Here is a 21,198-nt window from a genome sequence, read left to right on the forward strand (position 1 = left end):
TACAAAATTTTATAGGCTTATAATTCTGTATGCTATATAGAAACATAAATAAAAACCTAGAGGTCAACATAAATAAAATAAAACTTTTATTTTTTAAATAAAATTATGTTTTGGTTAAAGAAAAGATAGTGTGTCATTTTTGTTAGTAGTACAGACAATTTTTTATCCAAAAGAATACATTGTGCTTTATTGTGTCATTTGTCTGAATACAGACTCAGTGGAATATCTAAATGATACCCTGCTCTGAACTCCAAGTTGAAAGTAAGTTTTTATTATACTTGAGGGAAACAATGGGTTCAGCTGCTTATTGCAAGGAGCAATTGTCAAGGGAGAGTTAAACTCAATTACTGTAACCATACTGAATAAAAAATACTGCCAAGAACAAAAATACGCCTGGGTAAAGACAGCTACTGAATAAAAAAATCGACATAAAGCGTATCAAATATTTATTTATCTGGGCAACAAAGGACTATGATACATTGATAGGCATGGAAACTACTGCCGGCACAACTCAATACAACACAACTATAACTGCTTCCAATATGGCTAGTGGAAATACAGGATACCAGGTGGTCCCGAATGTTTGAAGTTCTTTGGGAAAAAAAAAATTTAAAAAAGGAGAAAAATAAAAACAAAAGAAAGGGAGAAAAAAAAAAGAGGTAAAAAAAAGGAAAGTAAAGCTAAATCTTGTTTTAAAAGACATTATTAATTTATTGCTCTGTTGGTGCTTTCGGGAGAAGGACAGTGGATGAAAATAACTTTTTTCATTTTCCACAACACATAAGGGTTGTAAAACCACTAACATGTTTAAAAACCTTGCCAGGGTCCAACATGACTTTATTTTATCTTCAATGAGAAACTAAATGTCATACTAATTATATATAAAAATTAATGGTTTTTTATTTGTTCAGCTGCTTCATTGTCGCTTTTAACATGCTACAATAGGGCTAAAAATGATGAATCCCAGAGAAAAACCCCCAAAAAACCTCTGATATCTAAATAAGTACCATGAACCACATGATGAACTAAGAGGGGAAGATTTAAAACCCACTAAACAAGAGGTAAACGAGATCACCAGATAAATAAAAAAAGGCTTAAAACAGACTCACCATATTTACAATTCCCATTAAATTACACATAAATAAATATATACATACATGAACACTGATTCCCTTATATAATAACCGTGAATCGTGTTGCAGTAGAAAGTTCAAGTTGGTCGCTTTACCTTGGACAGGAAAGAGTTCTACAACTGAAGATATGACATGGAACCGTTTGTGTTTTGTGTTCAAGTTTATTCACAATACTGATAAAATGTCATCAGTCCTCTTTGCCTTTTGTATGTCTGCTGTTGCTGTTGTATTTTTTCACTGTTTTTTTTCATTTTTATATGGCTACAATCTTAACTGAAGTTTATGTAAGGGAAGGTGGTGATTCAGTCCGGTGAAGCTCATAGAATTTTTAAGTATTATTTATTTCCTTTTGTTAGTTTTTTTTTTTTAATTTTTTAATATATTTTTAGAAAAAAAAGTCCTTTTCTTTTTTGTTTTATTTTTGTTGGGTTTTTTTCCTCCTTTTGTTTTATTTTAAAAAAAAGTTCACAAACTCAAGACAGAACTTTTTTCTTTGCTGGCTCCGTCCCCCTGTTCTGTTCTCTTAGGCTCCAAACTGGGGTAAAACGATGGTGGCAGTGGGAAGAGGGGGGGAATATAAGCAGGAGCAAATGGAAATGTGGATGCTGGGAAGGGGTGTGGAGAGAGGGCAGAGCAGTCCTGCAGAGTCAGAGAACAGGACTGGCAGAAGGACGCTCATTCTGTTGCTGTAGCCTGGGGTGCTGGGTGCTGGGGAGAGGGAGGAGGGAGATGAATGGATCAATGGGCTATGAGGGGGAAGGGAGAGGAGCGTGTGTTGGGGGGATCCTCACTTTCGGTGCTTCTCCTCTTTGTCGCCGCTTTTGGTGCTGTTGTCTGTGTGGCTGTTGGGATTGTTGCTGAGGTACATTTTGTCCATGGCCTTGAGCGCCTCGGTGAGATAGTTCTGCAGGGCAGTGACGGCAGCACATACCGCCGGGCTCCCAAAGCCGTGCGAGATGAGGTTGAAGTGGGTCAGGCAGCTCTGGATGCCCGGCTCCAAAATGGGGTTGGGCCGCGAGTTCCCCAGGGGAGATCGGTCCTGAGCCAGCAGGTCGGTGAACTCTTTACAGATCTGTCTGTAGCACAAATGGAGCAGAGAGACAGAGGGAGGGAGGGAGGAAAGGGAAGAGAGAGAGAGAGAAATGAACCATCACTGGTGGCAGCAAAGTCTGTGCATTCTCCCTGCTAGATTGCACGAGCCACTGGATCAAGGGGGCTCCTGCTCCTGAGCTCCTGCTCCTTTCTCCCTCTCTCTCTATGCATCCTTCCCCAATTCTCACACTTCCTTGGCACACACAAACCTCTTCCCTTCACCTTGTGTGCACACACAACAGCACACCACACATTACACCCCAGCCCCATCCAACACACAGGCAGGGAACAGGAACATGGAGATACATGTCTCTTGCCCCATCGCTCTCTATATCTAATCCCCGACACTCTCCACAAACAAACATCCCTGTCCAGCTGCAGTTTGGAGCACAAACACAGTTCAAAGTTCCTGAGCAGGCTTAATAGACAGGCTATGATATCCAAAGGTAAGTTAAGGGATTTATCCATATATTAGAAGATTCCTTTTTTGGGGGGAAACAGAGAGAGATATGGGCCTCTTCCTTCACAAGGCTAAAACACACACCTGTGTGTCAGGAAGAATGAGTGAGGGCAGAGCCGGCAACTGAGGATTTAAATTAGGGTATTCTGAAACATTTAGATGTGTAAATCTCTATCTCCAAATCCAAAGGGACCTTTCCACAGAGGGGAAGGCTGACGCTAACCAGTGCCTGGAAATTTCCTTCCAGGGAGGTGAGAAGGGAGGATACGAGGGCATGGTGCAGAAGATAGGTTATATCACCCACTCACTGCAGAAATGGTTGGAGAAATAACACACCTTACAGCAAGAGAGTTCAGAGGTGTGTTGAAACAGTTTGTATTCTAAAACCCATGTTAATGTCTTAGAGCCATAAAGCGGCTCCCATCTCCTGCTTGTGTCCTCTGGCACTGTGCCCTTTGGTGACACCTCCATTGGTAATTAAGGGCTACTAAACAACCCTTTTAATTTCCAGCAAACATACCAAACCAATAATTTTCTTTTCACATGCCACCTGGAAATCTAAGCAGCCCCACCAACAATAAACTCCGCTAGCATTTTAACTGCATACAGATTGTCATTTAAAATATATTTTTAACATCCCTGTACTGGCTACGTAACACAACTGCTTAGGCAGGAAGAACCATTCCCGATTTTAATGAACTGAAATCGGTTTAATGTGCCAGTTTTATTTTACTGTCAATGGGAGGACTTCCCCTTCTACTTAAATTGATAAGCTAAGTGAATCAGCCCAGGAGATGTTTTGCTTTGAAGAATAACTGCTTTTTATGTAACTAAACATTCATCCTCAATTTGCACAATTCGCATTCAAGGTAATCTGTGCAAACTGATTTGGAGGAAACCAAGCTGGTCTGTAGAGTTCTCCTGTACCAGGAGGACCAACAGACACCCTCACAGCTTACAAAGCCATCAGCCATTGGTTATGCAGCAAACAAATATCTTCACAAATAAAACCCCCAAACTCGAGTTTGTCCCCCTCCCTCATTTCTAAGCAACATGCCAGAAAGTTAAATGTCTTACTTTGTAGCTAGAAGCATGTTTTTTCTTGTGACTTGCTCGTTTGGATCGGAATGTTGTCGGTTGAGAAATTCAGCTACTGCTTTGGCAGGAAATTCTGTCTCACAAACGTACCCAAAATCTCTAGCTAGATGTACTGCTTCTCCTGAATAGGGAGGCACGGGCGGGGATGGAAAGAAACACAGCTCATCAGTACACATCAGACAGAGGCAAAAATCCACTTGAAAAAACACTCAAAAAAATCAGTACATTCTACTTGGGGTTTTCTTCTCAAAAGCTTGGACATTTTCTCTTTGAAGAAGTTAGGGCCAGAAATGTTAATTACATCTTATCTTGCATTTTTCTTTGCTTCAGTTGAAGGTAATGCAAATGCATATTTTCATAACAATTGTTATGAGTGAAATCTCACATAAGAATTTTTTTAAATTCACATTGACTAAGAGACACTTTTAGACAGACAGGCTCCATCCACCTATAATGTGTGCTTCGATTTACAGCTCCATACCTACAGAGAGCCATTTATGTACATTTTATTCACAGCTATTTACTCTGAAAATGTGTTTGCCTCAGCCACATTTCTATATTCTTTTGCAATGCATCAATGATTAATATTGATCATAATTACTCCTAGAGCTCTTCTAAATAAAATGCATTAAACAGCTAAGTGTTTAAAATTTAACTTGATCGCATATAATTATATGTTCACCCCCAAACGATTAACCATGAGAATTTTAGGGTCATTCCACTGAGTCTGTCTGTTTTGTTGATTTTCAAATCTTTGGTTTTAATTTCCTGAACCAGTTGGTTTTTACTGCAGGGCTTCCTGCCATTAGCTCTAGCTCCGGAAGAACGCATGCGCCAATTAGAGCTTCAAAGCCTCAGTCCAGTGAGCTTGTTTCCATAAAATGGAGCGGATCATAAACAATAACAGTACTCTAGAAACTGCCTCATCGCTACGGGTCTCGAAGCCCCAGCAATGTTTATACTATCATCTCCCCAAAATTAGTCACCATCACTAAGTTATCTGAAGATCAGGCCTCTGGTTTTGGGTTTTTTTTTTTAATCATTCTTTTCAAAGCCATTGTATATGAAAGCCAAACCGAACAATGGATTACCATAAAACCTTCTCCATATTCATTAACATCACAAATAATGTTAAGCATCTATCAAATCTAGACTTTTTACAAGTTTGCAAAGCCTTTTCAGAAACATGGAGATGCGGTGATGCTCACGCAGTATATAAATACAGTTTGTTCACTAATCCTGATGTTTAAAAAAATGACACCTGGCATCATCACACAGCACTTCTTTTCCCCATCCCTTTGAACATGAAACATTTCTCGCAGAATGCAAAGCACGACAACAAAACAAATTCCCACCTACACAACCAAACTTAAGCTGAACCTGGACAGTTCAGGCTGAGTTTAAAAGCACTTTACAAACTGAACCAGTCTGAAACGCAACCGAACTCATACGTAAGGGGAAATAAGGGAAAGAGGGGTCTATCCGCAGGCCCCAGGCATACTTTGTGTCAGCCAGTGTGACACAGCCACTGCTTAAAAACTAAATGACTACAAACTCTTGAGCTTTCCACTCCCCGTGCAGACAGCACAGGACATCCCAAAGCATTAAAGAAGGTTGCACCTTTTCCAGCCAAAGCAAAGCAGAGGAGAATGATACATCCAAGGGAACATGTGTTCTGAAAATGAGAACCAAAAGGGAGTGGGGGCTGGCAGTGGTGCAACTTTGAGGCTTTCAGGACACCATTAATTCATGGCTGAGGTCAAGGATTCCCAAATTAATTCAGGAAGTAATGGTCACGCATTTCTCAAATGCAGATGTCAGAAAAGTTAAATGATTTACTGTTATGTGGCTGCAGGCTGAGAGGGAGAACAAACTTAAAGTAGCTGCAGTCTCTGACATTTAAAATTGCTTGGTTGTCCACCTGTGGCAGAAGAACAGCAGTGAAGTATTAGAGGCTCTGCTGCCCGTAACTTCCAACTCGATACTCATCGGTCTCTTATGGGGCTCATAAGCCCACAACCCCCCTTCACAGGGATCCTTCCCATACTGCTCCCAATGAGATCTGCTTACTCCATAGAGGGATTACTCATTTGAATGAGCGAGCAAGATGGGGCCCTGAAAACATCTAGCTCAGAAACTTAAAAGCAAATAAATAATAGAAAGCTTTGCTGAGTCTGCAGGACTCGCACAAACCTGTTTCAGGTTATAACAAAAAGCAAATGCACACTATTAACCTGATCTTCCTTTAAGACACAGAAAATAACGCCCTTCCAAATGCCAATGAGCAGCACTGGGAAAGGAGAAAGAAAACCCGAACGACTCGACAGCTAGTTTAGTTTTCTCCCATTTGGCAAAAGCAGCAGGCACATTTTCCAAACAAGCCCTCCCAGCTCTTTGAGTCACTTACCCTCTACAAGCGATGTGAGCAAGGTAACGTTAGCAGCTTTACGCCTCCCGGCTGGCAGGTTTAGTCCTATTTTGTCCAGTTTCTCCCTCAGAGATCTCCCTCCGTTTTTAGACTTTGCCCTGCACCACACAGAGAGGTGTTGAGAAATGGGGCTTGGGGGAACACCTGCTCCTACTCTGGCTCCCACCCACACATGCCCCCAATACATCCTTTCTCAGGCAAGGGAATAAAGGGTTTAGGCACAAGGGATGGGATACATGGCTGTGGGAGGCTCAAGACCAACTGCTGCTGAAAGCTGAATCCCATATATAGGGATGGTACTTTGATGTTTCCACATCTAGAGAACAGTGGCCCTCACTAAGGACTAAATCAGCCTCAGAGCTGTCACGGAGCTCTGAGATGTCTCCCTGAGCTCCCAAAGCGCCATGGTCACAGGGGTAGCTTCTCCCCAGGCGCGAAGGGAGGAGGCCGATTTGCAGGGCCAGCAGTCCCAGAGCATCACTGCCCTCACACCAAACCCTACATGGCCCATCTGTGCCTTGGCAGCAGAGCTGGGCTAAGCGGGGCTGCAGAGATGGGAGCCGCCTTAATTAATCCTGGATGTTATTCCCTGCCCAGGCGCTGCCTAATTGCCTGGGTGAGGCCACGGGGTGGGAGCCCATGGCAGGGTGCCTGCCACTCAGTCTGTCCTGGGGGTGTGTGTGGGGGTGTGTGTGTGCCCGTGGGGGGTGTTCATGGCCACGGGAGGGACAGGGACACGCAGGGGCTCACGGCGGGGCTCGGGGGCCGCGCGTTGCCATGGCGACAGCGCCGGGCCCCTCCGCCGCCCGCCCCGCTGCCCCGCCAGCCGCGCGCGCCCCGCCCCCTAGCGGCGGCCGCCGCGCTCCCCCCGCGCCGCCGCCCCGCGTGGGCGCTCGTCCTCCTCCTTCCCTGCCTCCATCCCTCTCTCCCTGCCTCCCTCCCGCCCGCACGGCACGGCCCGGCAGCCCGCCTCCCGCGTCCCCCCGCCCCTCACCTCCGGAGCACTCCGCCCAGCAGGGAGGCGTTGAGGCACTCGGGCGGCGACAGGCGTCTCTGCACTTCCGCCACCGTGACCTTGTACTTGGAGGTGGAGCTGAGTAGCGAGAGGCGGCCCGGCACCGAGCAGAAGACCTCGTTGGGGTTCACCACCCCGCCGAAGAGCGCGTCCTTGTTGATGGGGATGGAGGAGACGGCGTTGTTGTTAGACTTGGAGAGGGACACGGGGCCTGCAGGGAGGGAGGAGCAGGGAGGTGAGGGTGAGGAGCGGGCGGGGAGCCGGGGAGGGAGGGGGAAGCAGCCGAGCCGCTCTCTGCGGCCAGCCCCGGCCCCGCACCGCCTGCGGGGCAGCGGGGACGCAGCGGGGGCACCCCTCCCCTTTCTCGTCGGGAGGCGCAGGGAGAGAGCCGGACATCCCTCGACCCGCAGCGGGGAAATTGAAAACACCCCGCAGCCCCTGTCGGGCGCCGAGGCCGCCGGGTGCCGCGCGTCGGTACCGCCGTGCCGGGCGGGCAGTGCCCGGGCAGCGGCGCGGCCGGCAGGGTGTGGGGCAGCCCCGGGGCCCCGCCAGCGCACAAATTCAGACGTGGAAAATCCGTAACGCAGCGGAGGAGCGGCACCCCAAAATACAGCTTGATCCCTGCCCGGCGGCGGCCGGCGGGGAGGTGCCGGGCCGTGCCGCCGTTCGGTGTCTCGGGTCCCGGCCGCCTTCCCTTTCTCCTCTGCCTTAGCCCGCTCCGCTTGGCGGGCGCAGTCCAACCAAGCGGGGGGCTCTCTCTGTTTTGGATAGATCACTTGTGACATTAATAGCTCTGGGAAGGCTAATAGATACAACAGGAGTTAAACGAACTCTTGAGATTACTAATAAAAGAGCCAATTATCATGTCGACTTGGAAAGAGCATCTCTTAAGATTTATCCCTTGCACATCTAATTTGACGTGACAAAGGCTTTACAGGCGGAGGGTGAGGGGGGTATGAAACTTCAGGTTTGCTGGCTGTATAGCGTTAGGGTTAGAGAGGAGAGTGCCTCTACTCAGCACCTCTCTCCTGTGATGGCCCGGGTATCCAAATTCCAGGCGGCCACGCAGCCATAGCACCCCTCAGAGCAGGCAGGAGCTAGCTGCGCCTTACCCCACCAGTTTTACTCCCAACAGCGTCTCACTACACAGCATCCAAACACAAAACCCATCTCTTTCCACCCAGAACCTGCTTTGCAAAATGCCCTGTGCCACCTTTCCCAATCCTTCGGTTGTCCGAAGAATGACGGGAAATGAAAATCGAGTGAAAATTTGCAATAAATATTTAGCAAGATTTGGGTACCAGCTTCCAAGCATTTCAATTCAAATCCAAGTGAAGCAAGCGCACAAAGCCAACGAAAACCAAATCACCCTAACCACCAACAGACATCAGTTTCCAGAAAGTCGTCCCTTGTTCTCCACCAGTCCACCTCATCACCGGCGTGATTTAAATAAGAAAACCCGAAGGAGGGGGAACAACGATTTCACTTTCACAGCTCCAATTTACCAACAACGATTCAAGCCCTCCAATGAGCCAGATGCGCGGGGCAAAACATGAAACCCAATTGTTCGCTAACGCACTAAAAAACCAGCTCGGATCTTCTAGATCATCTGCTAACATTTTGCCTCGTTAACAACAATAATAATTAAAATACCCGGCAAACGTGGCCATGTAAGAGGGCGGATTTCAACCCACATCGCCCGTTTTTCTTTGCTTCCAACCTTTCGGCCAGAGGAAGGAGCCCGGGGCCGGGGGGCTGGAGGGGAGAGGGGGGAGGCCGGGTAAGTCCTCCCTTCGAGCAGTCCCCAGCCTGTGACGACATGTTTGGTATGCGCAAGGAAGCAGCTTACCTTTCTTAATTACAGTTTGATCTGGGATGTTAATACCGGGGTCTTCTACGTGCTGCAACAAAAGGAACAGGCAGGGATGTCAGTGTACAACCACAACAAAAGGCAGGGAGGGCTGAGATGGGATGGGGTGAAGGAGAAGTTTTGTGCTCCCCCCATTCCTGGGCACGGCGTGGGGAGGAAAAAAACATATCCTGCACGGAAAGGGGTGGTGGGGGGAGAAGGGAGTAAAGAGATTTGGGGGAGGTTTCCTTTATCGAGAGGAATCCTGCATCCCTCCCAGCTCTTCCCCCGATCCCCAAGAAAAATAATAAATCACTCCCACACCCCCGGGGCCCGAGTGGCCTTAAGCTTCTGAGGGCTCCCTCCTCCTGTCCCTTCCCTCCTCCCCGGGAAGCAGCCCCGGCCCGGCCCAGCCCTTCCCCGCCGCTGCGCCCGCTCCCTCTCCGCGCCCGCGGGAGGGAAAGCACAAAGGAGCGCGGAGCGGCGCGGGGCCGGTGGGCGCCCCCACTATTGTCCCCTCGCAGGTTCCGCGGGCGCGGCTACAGCTGGGGTTCGCGCGGCGGAGTCACGACGTGATTAGAAAGTCAAATGAAATCATGTTGTCTAATTCCAAAAACTGACAGGCAATATAATGTCTGGCTGTGTTTACAAATTAACACCAGTGCTGCTGAGATAGAAGATTTCGCAATCGTTACAAAACCCAGGCATTACCATTTAAAAAACTATTACTTCCTTCTCTAGTCTTTGTCCAACAATAATACTGATTCTAACATTTTCCATTCTGTCTTGGATTTATGCTCCTGTTAATTGTGCCTGATCTCAATGATTCCGGGTGGATGGTACTAAGTTGCTTTATTACAGGTTTTATTATACTCAATGCTCTCATTTGTAAGTTGCCTAAAGTGCTTCTGGATTTAAGTATAATTAAATTGAGAAATGTTCAGAAATGACTACTGCTGCAGTTCTTGTGTTTTAACTATATGGGGAAATATGATCCCTTTATGCATGCACCCTAAACCCATAAAGTAAATGTAGTGTGGCATAATACTTTTATTTGTGTTATTTCTACACATATTCCGTACAGGGAGGACTGTTAAGTTTAAAATCCCACAGAGATATTTATGATTAAATAATTTTCACCATCTACTTGACTTTCTTAAATATTTAGCAGACGTTTTTATTAAAGGTTAACTGTTGCATCAACAGAAAAATTCAAAAATTATCCTCTCAACTCAGATTTCTGTAACATTTTTTTTTTTTTGAAGCAGATAAAATACACCTAAAAGATGCACCCTCTTATTTTATACTCTACTTCATGAAGTTTGCTGATTCAGTCTTACAGAGAAAAAAAAAATGGCTAGACTGGCACAAGGATTTAAACCAGATGGCATTTGGTTTTCACAAAGAAATAGCAATGCTATTAATTCATAGATCTGAAGAGGAGGCTTCCTGAATCAGCCCACTGCCATGGAGCACAACTAAGGAGAGGCAGAATTCAAGAGAACATTTTAGGTCATGTTTTCCTACAGCAATCAGGGGCATGCAGTCAACAAATTAGTTTATTCTTACGATTGCCTCCATGTTATTTTATATCAGGTTTAAAGAGTCGACCTGCTTTTAACGGATCCAAATTGCTTACTAAATCCTCCACTTTGGAAAACGTATGCGTTTATTGCAAAACTGCTAAACACAACCAGCAATTTTCTGTGGCTAATTTAGCCAGATGAGGGCTGTAATAAATTCACTATTTTCTCCGAGTATAATTTACAAAAGATTTCAAAATGACCCCCAAAAATAGGTAAGTTCATCTGAACATTATCCTTGCAACACGAAACTGTACTCATTAAACTGTCAGCGAATATATTGTTGTAATATTTGATCCTGTAATTTGGGATGGCATTTCAGCAAAAATCACATCCAGATACCACAGTTCCCTCCTCCTCTTTCCTCCTGCAAGTCGAGCAGCTTCAGTCCCTCAGCATGATCTCTGTGGGCTTTAATAAATTTATTGCCATGTTCTAATTCCATTTTCAGGGAGAAACGCAGAAAGATGAACTTTGATCATGACCTATCATGTTGCATAAGGCCACTTTCCTAACTGAACAATAGCCCTGGCTTGCCTTGTAAGTAGCCTGTGCACTAATGTCATGCTTAATTAGAAATCATTTTTAAAGTCTGTACTCATCGATAATAGAATTAGGTCCCCCAAATAATGCATCCTCCAATAGGCTCCCAACATTTGATTTAATATAGGGTGTAGCAGGTCTGACTCGAATTCGATAACCTATAGGTAATGATTTATGAGGTCATCCCTTTGCACCGCTACTAAAAGAAGGCGGCAGCATTTTAGTATACCTCTTCCCTGATTTGTCAATTAATTCCTTTAGAGAAGAGGATCTGCCCGTACCCTCTTATAAGTTTGGATGTGGTTATTCCATATGCCAATCCTGTAATCACAGGAAACCAATTTTTCCTTCTTAGGCCACTTTCTCCCACTTCCCCCCCACACCCCCTTTTACATTTGTGAGATCTCGTTAAATGTCCTCACAGGCATTTCAGACTCGTGTCTTTCCCAAGGCAGTAAGAAATCCCCAAATGCACGGCCCTGTGGTAATATTATACATTCTTCCAATCGTAACAGCTTATTGTCATTGAGAAGGAAAGATATTGTTAACGATGACAGTAATTTGATTTATTTTTATTTTAGTGGGCAAGTTAGCGGGGAGACTCGTTCAGGGACGAGCTGCAAGAACCTTTTGTTCTAGGTGGGGGCTTCACTTTTCCCCGGGGGGAGTTCTCTTCTTCCCTTCCTCCTTTTTTTTTTTTGGGGGGGGGGAGGGGGGCGGGGGGTGGGGGAGTGTTCCTCATACTCCCTCCTTCTCCCCCCCGACGTTGAACTCCCGCGGTAAGAGGGACGAGTGGGCCCCGGGGTAGCCCCTTGGCTTACCGGCACGTCCTCGATGGCGTGGGGGATGGAGTGGAGGGGCAGGTCGGCCAGCCCCGAGCCCAACCCGTGCGGGGCGTGCAGCAGGTCGTCGTGCCGCCGGTAGTCCCTGCGTGGGTCGAGCCCCGAGAGCTGGTGGGGCAAACCCCGGTGCGTGTGGAGCAGCCCCGTCTCCTGGCTCTGCCTCTGTCCCGGCCATCCTGGGTGCTGGGGCTGTGGCTGGGCATGGAGGGGGTTGAGGCTGTACGGGTCGTTCACGTGGGAGTAGGGGTCCTGAGACTGGGGGTAGATGGGCTGGTAAGGGGGGGGGAAGTAAGGGGGCTGGAAGTCGGCGTTGGGGGTGTGGGAGAGCGGTGGGGCGCTGGTGTAGGGAGACTGACCCACGGTCCCCAACTGGGGTAACCGGGCTGTCCCGTTGCTGGTACTGTCGTGGCGCTCCTGAGATGGGGAGCGGGAGCGGGGGGGGGAGGAGGGTTGGGGGGTGGAGGGGGCAGAGGAGGGGGAGGGGGAGGGGAAAGGAGAAAAGAAAAACAAAGATAATATCAAGCTGATTTTCCTCAAAATCGCCTTGAAAATTTCATCTATAGGGCAACGAGGGGCAAATCATCGTCTCCGAACCGGAGAAAAGCAGATTTGGAACCTCTCTGCCTCTGATTTCCCTTCCCAAATAATTAAGAGGCAATCTCGTTTTTAAAAAAAACAATAATAACGGCAATAATGATAAAAGCCATAATAGCAATAATTACAACAGGACAGCTTATAATAATTAATAAAACATTGCGGCGATACAGCGTGGATTCACAACAGATCGTGCCCCGGCATTTCAGGAGCAGGTATTTCCCACAAATAAAAAGAATAATTCACAAGCGAGCATTATTGAAATAATAATTCTGCCACAACCCAAAATCCTTCCTCTGGCTCTTAACAGAACCGAGATAAATACTGTCGCTGACATTACCGATCGCGTCCCAAGAAAACCCTGGAAAACCCAAACCCACTGCCATTTTGTTACCAGAAAACGCCGAAATAGGCTCCAAACAAACGGGTAGTTGACCCTTAGAGTTTTAGAAATGTTTCAGGGAGAAAGCACTGCCGTGGTCCCCCGCCTACGGGGAGAGCCGAACCCCAGGTTCCCGGCTGAACCCCGGGCTCGCCAGCGTGCGATTTGGGAGCGGAGCGGGCAGCGGCGGCCCGGCCGCCGGGGAAGCGGAGGAATGCGGCAGGCAGCCGGGGGAAGCGCCGCCGCCCCGACGGGCGAGCGGCACCGAAATGAGCTCGGGAGCTTCGGCACGGCTCTGCCGGCTTTCGAGACCGGGCAGAAAAGCCCACATGAACGTCTGGGGTAAAAGGAATGGCCTCCACGGAGGAGGATTCGAAGGAAAGAACCACGGTCCCGAAACAGGGAAACGAGAAAGCGAAAATGCTACGTTTGCAGGTGGCAAGGTGAAGGAATCGAAGCGGTAAGGTCCGAGCAAAGGCGTGCGCTCGAAGCAGACAAAAAAAAAACCAACAAAAAAACGGGGGGGGGGGGGGAGGGGGAGGGAAGAAAAGAAAAATAAAGAGTAGGAGAAAAAACGTAAACCACCGAATTTATAAAAATGAAGGAAAGGAAATAAAGCCCTCTCCAGAAAGCTGGGTGCGAAACCCCCACTGCCACCGCCGACAACAATAGCAACACCCAGCGCGCACCGAACCCCCTCCGAGAGAAACGTGAAGCAACTCACCATAGCCGAAAAACTGTGCACTAACATCTGCGAAGAGTCGGGGGTTACAAGCCAAGGTAGAAAAAATAACAAAAAGCCAGAGGAAAGGGACCGGCGAAGCGCGCAGCCCCCGGCGGAGCCCCGCGGGTGCGGGCGCGGAGCGGGCGCGGAGGGAGCGCGGCCGGAGCCCGGCGCTAGGCGCGGGCGGCAGGACCGGGGAGCCGGGGCTGCTCCTGCACCGCGGGCGCGCCACGATAATCCATCAGAACTTGCACCGATCTCTGCTGCCCTTCATCGGGTGTTCCCAAGGCGAGCTCTCTATCCTGGCGCGGTGTGAGGAGTCAAAGTTGGTTGCTTTTTTCTTTTTTCTTTTTTTTTTTTTTTGTTTTGGGTTTTTTGTTTGTTTGTTTTGCGCTTTTTTTTTTTTTTTTTTTTTTAGCGTGTGTGTGTTTCTTTCTTAATCCTTTTTTTTTCCTCTGACTCTTTCTTTTTCTCCTTTGACTTAGCTGCTGCTTCACTTGAGCTCCTAATAACAGATCTGCTGCCTTCCTGGAGACTCCTAATAGCAGATATTCATGACTATTAATATTACACGAACACTTAATAAGGGAAGAATGGCTGGAAATCGAGCGTGAAGCGAGAAGGCAACTCAAGGCAGAGCCTGTTCTAAATGACGTCCATTGAATGAAGAATCAGTGTATCTAATCAGAGATGGGGGAGAGGGAGAGGGAGAGAGAGACAAAAAGGGAGAGAGAGGGAGCGGGAGAGAGAGAGGGGGCACATGCTGCTGCGTCTGACGAATCACAGGAAAGGGGCAACATTTTAAAAGGTTGCAGGGCATGCAAAAGTGAAAGAGAAAGAGATCCGGAGAGAGGGAGAGGGTGGGAGCCAGGAGGGGGTGCAGAAAGGGGGGGGGCGGGGAGGGGGTGGGAGAGACGGGCAGAAGGAGAGAGGGGAGGGGGCGCGGGATCTCCCCCCTCATCCTTCCTCACCTTCCCTTCCCTTCCCCCCGGCTGCCGCCCCCCCATGTCCCCAGCCCCGCAGTCCTTCGCGGGCGCACCTCGGGCTGCGGCTGCTGCGCGTAGCCGGCCTCAAAGCCCAGGGAGAAGAGCGGCTGCTCGCTTCCCGCTTGGTTCTTGCTGCCCTCGGCCGCACCGCCGCCGCCTTTGCGCGGGGTGGGCTCCGCGGGACCGCCCGCCGCCGCCGCCCCGTCCATGCCTCGACGGCGCCCCGCCGAGGGGCTCCCCTCGCCGCTGCCCCCGCGGCGGCCGCCCCGCGCCGCCGAGCAAGCTCGCCTCCGTGCCCCACGTCCCGGAAACCGGCTGGGAAAGTTTTTTTGGGTGTCTCCCCCTCTGGGTGTCAGCCCTCCTCCTCCTCCTCCTCCTCTTCCTCCGGTTCGAGCCCAACGCCGAGACCAGCGGGCGCCCGGGGCGGGGGGGCTGGGGAGCCCAAGGAGCATCCGCCGGGCTCCCCGCGGCCCCCCTCTCGGAGGATCCGGGAAGAGACGGAGGAAAAAGGCAGGAGGCAGCAAGGCGGGGAGGGAAGGAGGGCGGGAGGAACGCGGTGGGGAGCGGGAGTCGGGAAAAGAGGCAAGGCGAGCGCTTCTCCCGGCCCAGACAAGCCGGGGCTCCGGCGCAACCCGTCGGACTGGCTGTGCAACTCCCAAACAACTCCCTTAAAACAGGCACCGCTCCGCTCGCCGCCGCCGCTGCCCCGCCGCAGCCGGCGCCCGGCCCCACGCTCCGCCCGCCCGCCCCGACCCCCCGGCGCTCCGGCCGCCCCGGGCGCTGAGCGCGGCTGGCCGGGCTTTTATGCCCTTTTTCTGGGTTTATCTTTGTGGGTTTTTTTCTTCTCATTCTCTCATTCCTTTTTTTTTTTTTTAAATTTTTTTTTTTTTTTTTTTTGATTTTAAGGCAGGTTCTACCCCCGGAAGGGTACAGCCACCCTCTTTTCCATTCTCTATTAAAAGTGTTCTCGCGTCCGCTCCCGAGGTGAACACGGAGACCCAACTCCACACATATGCACAAAATCCGGCCGGTTCGAGGAGCGGCTGCTGCTCTCTCCGTGTTTGGTAACACCTCGGTGCGAAAGTCCCATTAACGCAAGGCAACAAAAGCCATTTGCGATTAAATCCACACGCTCACACGTGTGCAAACTGGAAGACCGGTCCTGAGGGGAGGGAGGGGGAAGAGGCACGCTTTCCACCCGAAATGCAGCTGAGGAGTATGTGTCTTTTTTCCGGGTTGAAAAAAAAATAATTTAAAAATCCAAAACAGCAAAAAACCCAAGAACAACAACAAAAAAATATTAGCCAACTCAAAAATAATTAAACTAAAAATCAGCCAACTAAAAAAATAATTTCAAAAACACTACACAACCCACAAACTCCAACACCCGACACCTCATTCATAGAAATCAAGCACCCGCCAGTGAGTGGATCTAAAGCTCAGCTCCCGCATCGGGAGACAGCTTCATCATAAACTCCTCGATCAGGGACTAGATCACCAAATCACTTAGTCGGCGCCGAGCCTGCCGAATCCTCGGTCCCTTTCTTAAACTACAGCATCACCCAAAACAGCGTCAGGGTCGGACGGGAGAGTGCCCCCTTCGACCCAGAGATGCATGTCGGCAAGGCTCCGCCGAGGCTGAGGGGATCTTCCCGCGTGGGTCACGACCAAATAACAGCGTTCACTTGCAAAGTAGAGTCTTTTATTGCGCGGTTTGAACCCACTGCACAAGCAACTTTTTCGAAACGGGTGACAATAATATTCGTTGGTTTGAGACTAGGCATGGGTCCTGGGCATCGCTCTTCTTTTTCTTCCTCTTCTCCTTTTTGTCAGATTAAAAGACACTCGCCTCTTTGTAAAAATATGGATGCACATACAGGCACAGACAGAGATGCGCGCACACAATCTGTGCTGAACGGCTCCAAAACCGAATGAGGTGGATTTTATTTATTTTTTCCCAAGCGGTTAAGTTACTGTCTCAAACCCGTGGGAATGTGGCCCTGAAAATTAGGAGGCTGGGGGAACACTGCTCCCAAAACCCATGATTTCATTTAGGCAGCAAACCCCTGTAAATTTGTGCAGCTCGGTATAATGAACCCGCAGATATATCGAAAAGGCTGCATTTAAGCGTCGGTCCTGAGCCAATTTATTTGGATGCCTCGGGTACCTAGAGTGCAAGAATAATTATCTTCCCTTTGTCTCTTGGCCCTCTCATTCATTCATCTGTCCATTCATTCAGCCAGCCGCCTATCCATCCATCCATCTATCCATCCATCCATATGGATGAGTGTAGCATCCTACAAGAGCCTTATCTACGGAAGATCTACCTATAGACCAGGCTGCTTCTGGATCCTGTTTGCCTTTCCTCATACACTTCCGACAAAGCCGTGTTTCCACAAGCCCCGAAGTTCCTGGGGAAGGACCCCAGCCCCTCTCTGGCTGCAGGACCGCAAGGAAGCCTGACGACGGAGCAGAAGTTTTCCTAAACGAAATTGAGAGACGGAGGGATGCTGAAGGCTCCCGCTTGTAGCTGCGCGGCCGGGGCTTTGCCCGGGCCCGGGGGAAGCGCTTACCTCACATTCCTCATACTTGATATTATCCGTCAGTTTCCAAAGCATTTTCATGGATTGGCGTGAGAGAGGATTTGGTTCTCCCTGCCTTGCCTCTCCCTACGGTGGCGGTGCCGGGCGGCGTGGGGAGCGCGGCTGGCGGAGGCTCGGCAGCGCTCCCGTCCGCGCTCGGAGATCTCCCTCTAATGGTGGAAACTTTTCCCTTTTCCAGCTCTTTACCCACAGTCTAATCGCCTCATTAGCATATCAACAACAGCCCAATTGCTCGCCAGCACAACAACCTGCAGCGATGGACACAGGTAGAAGGGACCCAAGAGCAAGGGAGGGAAAAAAAAAAAATTAACGACAAAAAAGGTTTCTTCGACTTGCCGAGCCCCGGCGAGGGGGGGCAGTGGGCCCTGCCTGTCTGACTGCGGGCCGCTGCTAGCCCCCGCGCCTCTGCCTGCCAGCGGAGAGCAAAGTGGCCAGTGAAATCAAAGAGGCTACCGTCCGATTCGCAGAAAGTTTCGGACTAGCCATGAAGCCACCCCATGGAAATTAACTCTCTCCCTACCCACTTTTTTTTCTTTTTCTTTTTTTTTTTTTTTCCCCCACGGAAGTTAAAAGAAGCAAAGCGAGGAGAAACGAGACTCGTGTCCTGCTCGAATGAGGTTATTGTCTGCGGAGGCTTCTGTTGCCCTCTGGATTTGGTCTTTTTTTGTGGATATTTTAAAAGCTTCTGTGCTTCGCAAACTATTTTTTTTTTCCTTGTCGACTCTGTTAGCTATTGGTCTTCAAAAAAAAACCACCACCCCAAACAAATCCAACATTATCTCCCAAATAGGAGTGGGCGAGCGGCAAATTGACTGTAGCAGGAGCCAAAAAGTCTTTTGCAAGTACTTTAGCAAAATGACAAAACAATGACCACAATAAAACTTTTCTTAGGTGGAGCGCTTCGTTTGCTTAACAATGTGCCGCTAAGGGAGCACTCAGGCTGCCCTCCTGGGGGGCTTGCTTCTCCACCTTTCTCCTTTTATTTCTCCGGGTACCCAGCATTGATACAACCATCGAAAGGCTTCGCTTTTCCCGTTTTTCATCTTTTTTTTTAAATTTTTTTTTCCCCTCTATGGGTGATCCCTCGCTTCACAGAAGGGCAATGCATTCCCCTCTCCTCGGGGCTGGTGTGTCGGGCCTGGCGCAGCTCGCCACGCTAGCCGTGTCCCCAGGCGTCCCCAGGAGCTGGGCATCCCCATGGCTGCCTGTGCACCTGGCTGCCCCGCTGCTCACCGAAACTTCCTTTTGCCGACGGCAAAATCTGCCTCGTCGGCCTGGAAGACCCTCCCGGGGCAACCCTCCCCTTCCTCCCCCCCCCGTCCTCGACGTCGGAGGAAAATTTACTGCCTCTAGGAGCAAATGGCCCCTGCACTCCGATGGGGAGCCGCCGTGGCCCTCGGGGACCCGGCCCACGTGTCGCCACGCCGGGAAGGGTGGCAAAACCTCCGGGCTCCCGGGACTGCCCCTTCACACACACAAACATCCATGTCCCCTAAATGGATTTTTTTTTTTCCCTTCCCCCCTCCTCCACCATACTCCGACCCCCGATGCTCTTTTTCACCAGCGCTTTTGTCTACCACTGCCAGGAGAGTAAATTGTTGTTTTTACTCCCATTGAGGTTCAAATGGAGCTGGCAGATTAAGCCTAGTTAATGCCCCGGGGGGGTGCGGGTGATGAGAAAAAGAGGAGGGAAGGGGGTTGACGAAGGGGCCCATGGCCCCTTAGCGCCGTCCTGTCTGAACCGGGGCGGTCGGGAAAGCCTCCCCACCCGGGACAGCCTCCCAGCTGCGGCTGCTCGGGACTCCCGTGGGCCAAAGGCCTGACCCTTTCGCCGGCTCTCCCCGGGCTGGTGGAGCGCAGGGCTGCGAGGGGAGGGGATGATTTTCCCCCAGAGATCCACACGGGGCAGCGGGAGGCGAGTCCGCGCGGCCCGGCCCCTCCGGCCAGGCGGGGCGAGGGAGCCCCGCAGCGCCGGGGAGAAGGAGCAAGGAAGGCCGGGCTGTAAGGAGAAATCGGGAATCGAATTCTAGGCAGATAACCCGTAAATGCGATTGCGCAAGAATTTATTTCAGTGAAAGAAAAGAAAAATCTTTTTTTGATCGCTTTTCTGCACCGGTCTGATAAAAAGATGTTAGCCGATGTAAAAATAATTTAAATTACTTTTGTTTACTTATTTTATTCCCTCACTTTTTTTTTTTTTTTTAAACGACTTGCTGCTACCCTAAAGAAATAAAAAATAAGGTAGTCTAAGGAAAGACTTAGTCGAGAGATTCTAAAAGTTGGGAGCAGAAAAAGAAACCAGGCTCCCATCTGGAACTAGACTGTCCTGGGGAAGAAATAAATTCTTAAAAAGTCCTTTTCTCTAAGAAAATCCGGTGTGCTTGAACAGGACTGTGCATCTTCCCTTTCATTAAGTAGGCAAGCTGCGGTCATCCGGCCCGAGCGGACGGGCTTCAGGGCGCTCCAGGGTTTTTCAAGTGTCTCCCGGTTCGTGAGCCTCCGTAACTCCACACGTGTAGCCTCACCCGTGGTGCGCGCGGGTCCCCTCGCGTCCGTGGGGCAGGCCGAGGCCGCGGCGGGCCGCCTGTTCCCCGCCTCGCCTCTTTCGCCAATGGGTTCTGCTTTTCTCTTCAGCTCATCCCGCGGGAGTGCTTTCCACAGGCGCCCCCGGCGCATCTACTACCGGGTGGGACCCGGCAGCGTTGTTTTTCCATGGGACAGGCTGGGGTGGGAGCTCGCAGAGAGGTTTCAGCTCCCGCGGCACGTCCCCGATGCGCGCCGGGTCACGCTGGCGGCTGCGGGCCCTGCCCCGCGTGGGGTCCCGCCGCGTCCCGTGGCAGCCCCACGGCTCCGCGGCGGGCCGGCCGCCGCTAGCCCCGGGCACAGGGACGTCGGGCGGGCACACGCCGCCCTCGCCTGGCCCACGCTGCCGGGGTCGTGTCACCCGCGGCGGCGGCGGAGCAGCCCTCGCCCCTGCCGCCCCCAGTCCACCGCTCTCTACCTGTTGCAGCCGGGCCTCGCGAGTGGCCGCGGGCAGCCCCAGCACCGAGGGCCGCAAAACGCCCAACACCGGCGTCAGGCTCGCCCCCAACTCCCTCCGGGCCCGTCACCTTTCTCGCGCCAGCCCTGCCTCCCGTCCCAAAGTAACAATAAACCCCCCCAGGGCAGAGGGTCACCTTACCTGCCAGTCCCCCATCTTGGCAAGGATAGACATCCTGGCTGCGGGCTCCGAGTCCCCAGGTCCCTGCTGGTCATGGACTGCGAGGGCAAGCCACTCGCCTTGGACGCCTGTGGGTAAATCCTCCCCTTACCTGAGCCGGGACTCTCTCACCTGGCCATAAAGAGCTGGGTGCTCCCTGCCCGCGCCTGCGCGCTGCCTCCGCGCTGCCTGCGCGCTGCCCCCCGCCACCGCGCTCCCACCGCGCCCGCCCGACCCCGCCGCTCCCGGGGCACCGGGCACGGTGCCCCCCGGGAGGCTCCTGAGCGTGCCTCGGGCGTCCTGCAGCCGCCGGACCCCTGCCCGCTTCGCCACGGTGTCGCGTCCCGGCGTTCCCCCAGCCGGGTGAGCGTCCCGGTGCTCCCCCAGCCGCGGGCAGAGGACAGCTCTGTCCGGCTGTGCCCGCCCGCGGCCGGGGTGGGGGCGGGCGAGTCCCCCAGGCTTCACCTTCCCCCGGGGGCCAGTGGAAGTTTATCTCGGGGGCAAGTTGTCAAGGACTACATGGACGTAGTAGCAGTAGTAGCAGTAATATAGTAATAATAATAATAATAATAATAATAATAATAATAATAATAATAATAATAATAATAATAATAATAATAATATCATCAGTCGCCCAGAAAGGCAAAGCACCGGAATGGCTGAACTA

General features: G+C 50.7%; 1 protein-coding gene across 8 annotated transcripts; it reads right to left on the reverse strand.

The window, feature by feature from the left end:
• Window positions 1-69: 69 nt before the first annotated feature.
• TFAP2A (transcription factor AP-2 alpha) lies at window positions 70-20,708 on the reverse strand. 8 transcript variants are annotated; one of them, XM_072924121.1, is made up of 8 exons: window positions 20,514-20,708; window positions 12,400-12,457; window positions 12,023-12,298; window positions 9,076-9,127; window positions 7,206-7,437; window positions 6,191-6,309; window positions 3,763-3,904; window positions 70-2,209 (listed from the first exon to the last, which is right to left on the reverse strand). In XM_072924121.1, the coding sequence occupies exons 1-8, from the start codon at window positions 20,585-20,587 to the stop codon at window positions 1,921-1,923; spliced, it is 1,242 nt and encodes a 413-aa protein (XP_072780222.1). In that variant the 5' UTR covers window positions 20,588-20,708; the 3' UTR covers window positions 70-1,920. The 8 variants fall into 8 exon arrangements, 7 of the variants coding, with proteins under 7 accessions (XP_072780222.1, XP_072780223.1, XP_032602749.1 ...); XM_072924122.1 differs by lacking the exon at window positions 20,514-20,708 and adding an exon at window positions 17,303-17,638; XM_032746858.3 differs by lacking the exon at window positions 20,514-20,708 and adding exons at window positions 13,744-14,281; window positions 14,783-14,919 and having other exon boundaries at window positions 12,023-12,457.
• Between the last annotated feature and the right edge of the window lie 490 nt (window positions 20,709-21,198).

The sequence above is a fragment of the Taeniopygia guttata genome, chromosome 2, assembly GCF_048771995.1.
Source record: "Taeniopygia guttata chromosome 2, bTaeGut7.mat, whole genome shotgun sequence".
Classification (NCBI taxonomy): Eukaryota; Metazoa; Chordata; class Aves; order Passeriformes; family Estrildidae; genus Taeniopygia; species Taeniopygia guttata.

Excerpts from the sequence above, each read along its gene's own strand:
- TFAP2A (XM_072924118.1), bottom strand. The coding sequence starts at position 15,181 with ATGCTCCTTGGGCTCCCCAGCCCCCCCGCCCCGGGCGCCCGCTGGTCT. Across the intron at positions 6,310-7,205 it reads CTGGGCGGAGTGCTCCGGAG|GGCAAAGTCTAAAAACGGAG; the intron begins GTGAGGGGCGGG and ends TGTGTGGTGCAG. Across the intron at positions 3,905-6,190 it reads GCTCACATCGCTTGTAGAGG|GAGAAGCAGTACATCTAGCT; the intron begins GTAAGTGACTCA and ends CTCCCTATTCAG.